The 12,004-nt window shown below is 46.9% G+C and overlaps 1 protein-coding gene across 6 annotated transcripts in view; it reads left to right on the forward strand.

Moving 5' to 3' along the window:
• Positions 1 to 12,004, forward strand: part of lrrc31 (leucine rich repeat containing 31) — a 202,708-nt gene that overhangs the window by 61,843 nt on the left and 128,861 nt on the right. For all 6 annotated transcript variants that reach the window (XM_063045216.1, XM_063045214.1, XM_063045220.1 and 3 more), the window contains one exon: positions 3,367 to 3,600. In XM_063045216.1, coding sequence (XP_062901286.1) covers positions 3,367 to 3,600 — 234 coding nt within the window. The remainder of the gene's footprint in view (positions 1 to 3,366; positions 3,601 to 12,004) is intronic.

Below are 12,004 nucleotides of genomic sequence, written 5' to 3' on the forward strand. Positions count from 1 at the left end.
CTTCGTTCACTGTTCTGTCGCTCTGGGTCCCATCCCCCTCGCAAATTAGTTTAAACCCTCCCGAACCATGCTAGCAAACCTACCTGCAAGGATATTGCTCCCCCTCAAGTTCGGGTGCAACCCATCCAATCTGTACAGGTCCCACCTTCCCCAGAAGAGATCCCAATGATCTAAAAATCTAAAACCCTGCTCCCTGCACCAACTCCTCAGCCACGCATTCAACAGCCATCTCCTCCAATTCTTACCATCTCTGTCACGTAGCACTGGCAGCAATCCTGAGAAGTCACCCTTGAGGTCCTGTTCTTCAGCCTTCTGCCTAATTCCCAAAACTCACACTTCAGGACCTCATCCCTCTTCCTGCCTATGTCGTTGGTGCCAACATGTATCACGACTTCTGGTTGCTTTCCCTCTCGTACCAGGATGTCGTGCACCCGGTCAGAGACATCCCGGACCCTGGCACCCGGGTGGCAACAAACCATGCGGGTGTCCTTCTCACGTCCACAAAATCTCCTGTCTGCTCCCCTGACTATAGAGTCTCCAATGACGACAGCTCTCCTCTTCTCCGTCCCACCCTTCTGCACCACAGGGTCAGACTCAGTGCCGGAGGCCCTGCCACCGTGACTCACGCCTGGTCGGTCGTCCCCGCCAACAGTATCCAGGATGGTAAACTTATTATTCAGGGGAATGGCTACAGGGGTGCTCTGCACTACCTGTCTGCTCAGCTTTGCTTTCCCCCCTCTGACTGTCACCCAACGACCTGCTTCCGACAGCCTAGGTGTGACTACCTCCCTGTAGCTCTCATCTATGACTGCCTCGTTCTCCCTTATGAGTGGAAGGTCATCCAGCTGCTGCTCCAGATTCCTTACACGGTCCTCCAGATCGCCCAGCCATATGCACTTCTGGCAGATGTGACTCTGCGGGAGAGGGGCGTTCCCCCAAGACTGCCACATCTCACATGAGAGGCACATCACCGTCTCAGGAGACATTGTAAAAACTAACTGCGAGCTAGCTTGTCCTCCACCTCTTCTCGTCGAAGCCTCTCGAGTCAAAGCCTCAAAGCTCCACTCCTTCACTGGCCCACTCATGCACTGGCCGCTTCGCTTGAGCTATCCCTCTATTTCGTCAGGATGGTTTTATGCAAGTGAAAAACTTAAAACTTATTTTTCAAGAGGTGACTATTTGGGGCCTTTTGACAAGATTCTGGGTAGTAGGTTGGTCTGTAAAGTGAGATGACATTGGATTTAGCGTGAGCTAACCAATCGGATACAAAACTGGAAATGACTGGGTGTTAATAGAGCAGGGGTCCCCAACCTGTTTTTGCACTGCAGACCGGTTTAATATTGTCAATATTCTTGCGGACTGGCCGACCCAGGGCGGGCGGGGTGCGGGTGTGTCGGGTTGCCGACGGATAAGAGTAGCAGTCAAATACGTTGGGTTTACTCCGAGAAAGACTACCCTGACCATGAAGCCTTGCACGGGCACCAGTGCGCATGCGCGTACATGCCAATATTTTTTCCACCGCAAATCGTTTTCGCTGATTCTGCTCGGGGGTGGGGGGGTGGTGTTAATCACGACTGGAATATAGGTGATAAGTGGCTAATACACTCAATTTCGTTTCTAAAAGGGGTTATCTAACGAATTTAATATTAAACACACACCGCATATTTTCCTCGCATGAATATAATGGTAAGTCAATTATCAGGGGAGCTTGAAGTAAGTGTTGAACGAACTTCCAGTAGAAGTGGTAGAAGCAGGTTCGATATTATCATTTAAAGAAAAATTGGATAGCTATATGGACAGGAAAGGAATGGAGGGTTATGGGCTGAATGCAAGTCGGTGGGAATAGGTGAGAGTAGCGTTCGGCAGGGACTAGAAGGGCCAAGATGGCCTGTTTCCGTGCTGTAATTGTTATATGGTTATATAAGTCACTTATAATTCAATAGCATCATAACATTTTAAGTAACATTTGGATATTAAACACACAGCACATATTTTCCCCGTATGAACATATAAAATCATTGCAACACACCAATATCGCTGAATCAGTAGGAGCCCTGGGCTTGTTTTCCTGCAACAACACGGTCCTATCGAGGGGTGATGGGAGACAGCGATACTCGAACGGGGTTCCTTATTTCCAGTCTATTCTGCAACTTGGTTTTCGTTGCATTCATTGCAGGGATATGATGTTGGAAATGGATGCAACATTTTCAGTGCTTTCGTGGCTATCTCAGGATATTCAGCCTTGACTTTGATCCAAAATGCTGGCAGAGATGTTATGTCAAACATACTTTTCAGCCCACTGTCATTTGCAAGCTCGAGGAGTTGATCTCCTTCCCGCGCTGACGTGGATGACGCGTGGGTAATGACCTCGCGTGCGTTCAAATTCAACAGTGCGTGACAGGGAATGAGGAAAGGTGCAGCTGACTCGTATCGCCAAATCAGATCGTTTCCTCATGGCCCGGTAGCGCATGCTTTGCGGCTCAGTACCAGTCCGCGGCCCGGTGGTTGGGGACCACTGTAACAGAGCATAGGTTTTAAGATTGGAGGTCTGTCACTAGGGTGTCCCACAACAATCAGTGCTGGATGCACTGTTGCTTATTGATTGTCTTAGAGATTTCTCTTATGATTGCAACATTCTGTTAGACATTGATAATTAAAATGCTGCATGTCTGCTTCCCATATTCATGGAGAGACTGATGACAGGTGAACTGCATGGCCTTGATTGCAGCGATTTCTAGGCCTCAAGCTGCTAGGCTTGCCTGTTGCAGCAGTCCAGGAGGAGAGATGCTGGAAGCAGTGTAGCTGGCCCCCTCCTGTTGGGGCTGCCGTCCAGTGTTTGATCAGTGGAATGACAAACTGGATTGTGTGCATGCACACTGCTGAGAATTTCTTGTTCTTGCCAATAATACCCATATACCATCAATTTACAGGACATGTCACTTGGGGACTTAAACTACATATTTTTTGTGTGACCTTTATGTTTACTTGCTATCTCATATGTGCTATATGTGCCTTGTATTGTGTATGGCTGTACACCAGAGGAATGGCGTTTCATTTGGTTGTATGCATGGGGTTTATGTATGGTTGAATGATAATTAAACAAACTAAATTTAGTGGCCCCCAAAGGGTACCTTTTTACCCAGAAAGTGGTGGGTACATGGAATGGTCTGCCAGAGGTAGAGGAAACTAGACCTACTCAGCAAGATTGGTAGTATCATGTGAGTGAAACAGATTTAATATTTTGGTGTTAACTGTTTCTCTCTCTACTGATCTTGGCTGACCTAAATATTGGCAACAATTTCTATTTAGTTTCAATTTTCTACATCTGCAGTATTGTTCCTTGGGAATATTATTTTGTATTTTTAGATTCCAAACATCAGAAGACAGGAAGTATCAAACAGTCAAGGTCGCCCTTCGACCTGATCGTGAACCAGATATGGAGAAAAAAATCTTTGACAGAGAGATGGCCACAGTCGTCAGTATCCCGCTTTTTCAAAAAGTCTGATAATTCTACTAAAACTGACTGCTCTACAGGAAGGGATGGACTGGAAGAAGTATCACTAGATTCTGAAGCCAATGAAAACAAGTCAACAATTTCAGGTAATTACAGTCCTGTGTAAAAGTCTTAGGCCCATATATACAGCTAGGATGTCTGAGACTTTGGCATAGCACTATAGTAATTTTATGTATTGCACTGTACGGCTGCCACAAAAATAAGCAAATTTCATGATATGTGAGTGATGATAAACCTGAATCTGATAGGGGTCTCTAATGTAGACTGAGAGTGGAAAGGAGACAGGGAAAGGGGAATCATGGTTGGGAAAAAGAGGAGGGAGCAGTAATCACCAAAGAGACTTTTTTTTTATGATTTAAAAAATCCAATTGTTTGGAAGCAAATGACCTTGCGTGGTGTCTCACGGCTGGGTGGGTCTGCACCAGCGCCACCCTTCCTCGCCCGAGCACTCCTTCTCTGCCACCTGTCCCCACCCCTTCCAAAGTGCTCCACCCACTATTCCCAACATCCATTGCTCCCACCAGGTTTACAGTGCCTGTCAGAAGTACTCACCCCCCCATCCCCCCAGAAGTTTTCATGTTTTATCGTTTAACAATATTGAATCACAGTGGATTTGATTTGACTTTTTGACGCGGATCAACAGAAAAAGACTTTTCCATGTCAAAGTGAAAAGGAGTCTCTACAAAGTGATCTAAATTAATTACAACTATAAAACACAAAATAACTGATTGCCCAAGTATTCACTTGTTCCATTCAGTAATTAGAAGACACATGTTTGGCAGCAATTACAGCCTTGAATATGTGTAGATAGTACTCTTATCAGCTTTGCACATCTGGACACTGCATTTTTTCCCCATTCTTTACAAAACTGCTCAAGCTCTGTCAGATTGCACGGGGATTGTGAGTGAACAGCCCTTTTGAAGACCAGCCACAAATTCTCAATTGGATTGAGGTCTATAATCTGACTTGGCTACTCCAGGACATTAATTTTGTTGTTTTTAAGCCAGTTCTGTGTAGCTTTGGCTTTATGCTTGGGGTCATTGTTTTGTTGGAAAACATATCTTCTCCCAAGTCACAGTTCTCTTGCAAACTGCGTCGAGTTTTCCTTCAGGATTTCCCGTATTTTGCTGCATTCACAAGCTTTCCAGGGCTTGCTACAGTGGAGCATCCCCACAACATGGTAGCAATGGTGTGTTTTTGATGATGTATGGTGTTTGGCCTGCACCAAACATAGCGTTTAGTTTGTTGGCCAAAAAAGCTCAATTTTGGTTTCATCAGACCATCGAACATTCGTCCAGCATGCCTTTTGACAAATTTTAGCCGAGATTTCATAGAACATAGAGCATAGAAAACCTACAGCACAATACAGGCCCTTCGGCCCATAAAGCTGTGCTGAACATGTCCCTACCTTAGAAATTACCTAGGGTTACCCGAGCCTTGTATTTTTCTGAGCTCCATATACCTTTCTAGGAGTCTCTTAAAAGACCCTGTCGAGGGTTGGCACAACATTGTGGGCCGAAGGGCTTGTACTGTGCTGTACTATTCTATGTTCTATGTATCTGCCTCCACCACTGTCGCTGGCAGCCCATTCCATGCAGTCACCACTCACTGCGTAAACAAAAAACTTACCCCTGATATCTCCTCTGTACCTACATGTGACTTCTTTCAATAGTGGCTTTCTCCTTGCCATTTTTCCATAAAGCTGCGATTGCTGAAGCACCCAGGCAACCGTTGTTGTATGTGTAGTCTCTCCCATCTCAGCTACTAAAGCTTGTAACTCCTCCAGAGTTGTCCTAGGTGTCTTGGTGGCCTTCCGCATGAGTCCCCTTCTTGCATGGTAACTCAGTTTTTGAGGATGGTCTGCTCTAGACAGATTTCCAGCTGTGCTACTTTTTTCCATTTCTCCCTGCACCCTCGCGTTCTGAAGGAAGAAGCTGTGGAGATTGCGGAGGCCTTAGCGATGACCTTTCAAAAGTCAATAGATTCTGACATGGTTCCAGAGGACTGGGAGATTGCAAATGTCTCTCCGCTATTTAAGAAGGGGTATTATCCGTGGTTAGTTCTACATGTTTGGGAGCTTTGTTAATTTCCACTACTTGGTTTTGCAATTAATTTTTTTAAGTGTAACATTACATCTCCTTCTATTTGTATTATCGCTATGTTCTGTTTCTGTATTTTGAAATTAATAAAAAGATTGAAAAAGAAGGGGGCAAGGAAGCAAAAAGGAAATTATAGACCTGTTAGCTCGACATCGGTGGTTGGGAAGTTGTTGGGAGTCGATTATCAAGGATGAGATTATGGAGTACCTGGAGGCATATGACAAGATAGGCAGAACTCAGCATGGTTTCCTTAAAGGAAAATCCTGCCTGACAAACCTATGGCAATTTTTTGAGGAAATTACAAGTAGTCTAGACAAGGGAGATGCAGTGAATGTTGTATATTTGGATTTTCAGAAGGTGCCACACATGAGGCTGCTTAACAAGATAAGAGCCCATGGAATTACGGGAAAGTTACACTTGTGGATATAGCGTTGGCTGATTGGCAGGAAACAGAGAGTGGGAATAAAGAGATCCTATTCTGGTTGGCTGTCGGTTACCAGTGGTGTTCCACAGGGGTCCGTGTTGGGGCCGCTTCTTTTAACGTTGTACATCAACGATTTGGATTATGGAATGGATGGCTTTGTGGCGAAGTTTGCTGATGATACAAAGATAGGTGGAGGGGCCGGTAGTGTTGAGGAAACAGAGAGTCTGCAGAGAGACTTCGATAGATTGGGAAAATGGGCAAAGAAGTGGCAAATGATATACAATGTTGGAAAGTGTATGATTATGCACTTTGGCAGGAGAAATAAACGGGCAGACTATTATTTAAATTGGGAGAGAATTCGAAGTTCTGAGATGCAACGGGACTTGGGAGTCCTCGAGCAGGATACCCTTAAGGTTAACCTCCAGGTTGAGTCAGTAGTGAAGAAGGCGAATGCAATGTTGGCATTCATTTCTAGAGGAATAGAGTATAGGAGCAGGGATGTGATGTTGAGGCTCTGTAAGACCTCACTTGGAGTACTGTGGGCAGTTTTGGGCTCCTTATTTAAGAAAGGATGTGCTGACATTGGAGAGGGTTCAGAGAAGATTCACTAGAATGATTCCGGGAACGGGAGGGTTAACATATGAGGAACGTTTGTCCGCTCTTGGACTGTATTCCTTGGAGTTTAGAAGACTGAGGGGAGACCTCATAGAAACATTTTGAATGTTGAAAGGCATGGACAGAGTGGATGTAGCAAAATTATTTCCCATGATGGGGGAGTCTAGTATGAGAGGGCATGACTTAAGGATTGAAGGGCACCCATTCAGAACAGAGATGTGAAGAGATTTTTTTAGCCAGAGGGTGGTGAATCTATGGAATTTGTTGTCACGGATGGCAATGGAGGCCAAGTCATTGGGTGTATTTGAGGCAGAGATTGATAGGTATCTGAGTAGCCAGGGCATCAATGGTTATGGTGAGAAGGCAGGGGAGTGGGAATAAATGGGAGAATGGATCAACTCATGATAAAATGGCAGAGCAGACTCAGTGGGCTGAATGTCGACTTCTGCTCCTTTGTCTTATGGTCTTATGATTGACAACTGTACTCTAAGGAATACTCAGTGACTTGTGCTTTTCAATAACCTCTTTGCGGAGTTGTTTGGAGTCGTCGTCATCGTGGCTATCCCTCGAGGTCGAGGATGATGGTCTTCGTTCTGAAGAAGTGGCCCACAGAGTGAAGATGCCTGTGTGTGTATTTGTTTAACGTGTACTTGATGTTGCACTCCAAGAAGCACATGATACTTTAGAAGTCAACCAACTGATTCCAATGGCATGGAAACCACGACGATTGGAGCTGATGGATTTGTTGCAGCCTTCATCCGCCTTCACAGCTGTTGAGTTCGAAGTAACTTCGTCCGCCTGTTCCACCGTTGAGGTCTTGGTTAGATTGTTCCTTGTTAGGGACCTCACCCTTGACCTTTCGCCACGGGTGACCCTACCAGGAGCATAGCTCCAGATGGCATTGCTGTCGGGATCACAGGACCACACAAGCTTCTCCACCACGACAAGGTGACAATTCACAGAGAAGTTGTTTGGAGTGTTCTTTTGTCTTCATGGTGTAATTTTTGCCAGGATACTGACTCACCAGCAGTTGGACCTTCCAGTTGCCTGAAACACCTTGACTGCACACAGGTCTCCAAAAACAGATCTCTATTTAACTAATGCTGTGACTTCTAAAACCAATTGGCTGCACCCGTAATGATTTGGTGTGTCATATTAAAGGTGGGTGAATACTAAGCCAACGTGTCAAAGATTGTGCTAGCAAGACACATTGACGTTATACAGGCAGCGAACAAAATTACTAACTCTTCTAGTAATTAGCATCTATAGGAAGAGGCGCAGTCGACGTTTCAGGCCGAGACCCTTCGTCAGGACTAACTGAAGGAAGAGTGAGTAAGGGATTTGAAAGCTGGAGGGGGAGGGGGAGATGCAAAATGATCGGAGAAGACAGGAGGGGGAGGGATAGAGCCGAGAGCTGGACCGGCTCTATCCCTCCCCCTCCTGTCTTCTCCTATCATTTTGCATCTCCCCCTCCCCCTCCAGCTTTCAAATCCCTTACTCACTCTTCCTTCAGTTAGTCCTGACGAAGGGTCTCGGCCTGAAACGTCGACTGCGCCTCTTCCTATAGATGCTGCTTGGCCTGCTGCGTTCACCAGCAACTTTGATGTATGTTGCTTGAATTTCCAGCATCTGCAGAATTCCTGTTGTTTTCTTCTAGTAATTACACTTGTTCTAGACTATAGTCATTACAATCCACAGCTTGTAATTTCCCTTTGGGAGCTGTGCTTTTGATCCAGCTATACATCGTGGTGTTTACAGCATCCTGAAGATTCGTCAAACTCTTGAGGATGCAGCTATGCCATTGCTAGAGTGGATTGAAATTTAGACTCTGATTGAAGCAGTGGGTCCAGGCCTGGGAGTGTAAAACAAACCAATATTTAACCGACTTAAGCACTGAGCCAGGTTTAAAAGATTAAGGGAAGGGCAAAGGACAAAAAAAAACATAAAAAATCATAGAAAATCTACGGCACTTTATAGGTTCTTTGGCCCACAATGTTGTGCCGACCATGTAACCTACTCAAGAAGCTGCCTAGAATTTCCCTACTGCATAGCCCTCTAATTCTCTAAGTTCCATGTATCTATTTAAGAGAAACTGGACATGGACCCCAAGATCTCGCTGATCCTCCACACTGCCAAGAGTCTCACCATTAATGTTATATTCTGTCTTCACACCTATCTGGGTTGAACTCCCATCTGCCACTTCTCAGCCCAGTTCTGCATCCTATCAACATCCCACTGTAACCTCTGACAACCCTCCAGACTTACCACAACACCCCCAACTTTTGTGTCATCAGCAAACTTATGGTGAAGGAGATAAAGTTGTGATCACTACCTCCAAATGCTCTCCCACCAAGAGATCTGACACCTGACCAGGTTCATTTCCCAATACCAGATCAAGTACATCCTCTCCTCTAGTTGGCTCATCTACATATTGGATCAGAAAAACTTCCTGAACACACTTAAACTCCACCCCATCTAAATCCCTTGCTGTAAGGAGATGCTAGTCAATATTAGGAAAGTTAAAATCACCCATCACAACAACTTTATTATTATTATTATTATTATTCCAGAATCTACCTTCCTATCTGCTCCTCGATGTCCCTGTTACTATTGGGGGTCTATAAAAAACACCCAGTAGAGTTATTGCCCCCTTCTTGTTTCTGACTTCCACCCATAATGACTCATGTTATTTGTTGTATTTTTTTTTCACGGTAACACGTGAAGCTGCACCCTTTCTAACATGCTGGTGGAGAGAGTTTTATTTGGGTTTTTAGCACTGGAAATAGTTACATTCAGACATGTCTCATTAGCGGGGCAGCGGTATGGTCGCATTGTTTATTCCAGGGACCAGCTGATTGCGCTTATGCCGGCCGGTTTAGCGAACAGAGCGGCGGACACCCCGGCTGAAATCTGGAGGAAAACACAGAGGATGCAGAGGGGGAATCACAAAGGTGAGGAAAGAGGACCGGGTCGAGACAACAGAGACTTATGGAGAAGAGGAGTTCCGTGGGTAATAAAATGGACGAGTTCACAGCGCTAGCCAAGCGTCAGAGAACATTCTGGGAGTGCAGTGTTATGTGTTTTACTGGAACGGGGCTGCATGAGGACATACCCAACTTTTCCATGGAGGGCTTCCAGACCGTTCGGGCTGACCGGAAGTGCACTGAGAGCGGTAAGCGTAAAGGAGTTGGGGGCTTGCTGTTCTGGTTAACAACGGATGGTGCAATCCTGGTCATATTACGATCGAGGAACGTGTTTGTAGCCTGGATATTGAACTTTTTGCTGTTGGACTCCGGCCATATTCCACCAAGATACAACACTGGGCGTTCCTGCCTGTGGACATCGAACTTTGCAGCTCCTCCCATGGAGGGTCAGACACCCTGAGCCAATAGGCTGGTCCTGGACTTATTTCCATCTGGCATAGTTTGCTTATTCTTGTTTGATGGTTTGTGGTTTTTGTATTGCTATATTTATGCTCTATTCTTGGTTGGAGCAGCTGTAACGAAACCCAATTTCCCTCGGGATCAATAAAGTATGTCTACCTATCTATCTACTGGGGAGGATGAAGGTCTGATAATGCCCACTGTGAGAGACTTGCTAATGTACTTCTCCATGGCTTCTGTCTCTGGTCGGGATCGGTTAAAAAGGCGACTGGTGGGTAGCGAGGCCCTGCGGAGAAGGTCGATGGCACAATCATATGGGCGGTGTAGAGGCAGGGAAAGGGCCCGTTGTTTACTGAATACCTGTCCCAGGTCATGGTATTCTGTGGGGACTCGGGACAAATTGCGGGGTTCCGGGACAGAGGGGGTCGCGGTAGCCTCCCTGGGAGATGGGGCTGACCACATGCAGTTGGCGTGGCAAGCTTGGCTCCATTTGGCTATCCTCCCGGTAGGCTAGTCGATGTGGGGATTGTGTTGGGTCAGCCATTGATATCCTAGAACCACCAGGGCTTGAGGTGAGTGAATGAGACTGAATCGTACCTCCTCCCAATGGTTGCCGGATAGGATCAAGGTCAGGGGCGGCGTACAGTGGGTCACCCGAGCCAGCAGTTTTCCGTCCAGGGCCTGGGCCTCCAGGGGGGTAGTTAGCAGCTTGCGAGGTATTCCAGCCAGGCAAGCTATGTCTTTGTCCAGCAGGTTGCCCTCGGCACCGGAATCCACCAAGGCGAATAGAGACAGGGACTGTCTTTGGTAATTCACAGTAGCTGGGATCTGCATCCGAGTCTGGGGGGCTGAAGGGAGTATCGTCCGGCTCACCAGGGACCCCCTTTTCCCTGGTGAGCCTTCCCTTTTGGCTGTTGAGAGCAGGTATCCCGGAAACGTCCTGGCTGGCCACAATAGTAACAATCCCCAGCTCTCCACCTCCGAAGTCATTCGGCTGGGGAGAGATGGTTCCATCCCAGCTGCATCGGTTCCTCCCCCAGGGTGGTGGGGACGGTCGGAGCAGGAGCTACACTTGGAGCGGCTGGGGAAGGGAGGTTGGCTGACTGATAAAGTGGACTGTGGGCTTCCCTGAGGAGCGGGGCGACTGGTTCTTTCCTCTCAGCTGCTCTTGAAGTCGATTATCTAATCTAGTGGCTAGCGAGATCAGAGAGTCCAGACAGTCCGTGTCATCCCTCGCTGCCAGTGCATCCTTTATCTTGTCCAAGAGACCCTGTTGAAACACCTCCCATAGGGCCTTATCATTCCACCGAGTCTGCGGCTAAGGTCCGGAACTCGATGGAATACCTTGCTACGCTTTGCGAACCCTGACAAAGAGTCAGCAAGTGTTTAGCAGCGTCCTTACCACGAATGGATTGTTCAAAGACCTTCCTCATTTCAGCAACAAAGGAGGGGAAGGAGGAACAAACCGCTGGTCGGTTATCCCATATCACGGTTGCCCAAGCCAAGGCATCCCCTCGTAACAGCCCCATGATGTACGCAATCTTGGATTTATCTGAAGAGTAGGTATGTGACTGTAGCTCAAAGACCAGAGAGCATTGTAACAGGAAGGCCCGGCACTTACCTAGGTCCCCAGCGTAGGGTTCGGGCTCGGGTATGTATGGCTCTCAAGGGGACTGTGCTGCTGATCCCAGGGGCGACGCCATCCCGAGCAGTGTAGTTTGTGTAGTCAGGGTTCTTGGAAGGAATGGAGAAAGGGAAGCAGAAACTTAGTCCACCTGCTCGCTGACCTTCCATACATTCGTGGATAGCATCCAAAGGTTTTCCATGATCTCCCTAAGTAGTTGGTCTTAGGCACCCAGTAGGTAGCCCTGGCTGGCAGGGGCCTGTTGTACCAGATCTGTGTCCGCTGGGTTCACTATGGTCAGTTCATTCTGTTACACAAGCGTGGCAGTGGACAAACCTTAGTGCA

This window comes from Mobula hypostoma, chromosome 4, assembly GCF_963921235.1.
Source record: "Mobula hypostoma chromosome 4, sMobHyp1.1, whole genome shotgun sequence".
NCBI classification, from domain to species: domain Eukaryota; kingdom Metazoa; phylum Chordata; class Chondrichthyes; order Myliobatiformes; family Myliobatidae; genus Mobula; species Mobula hypostoma.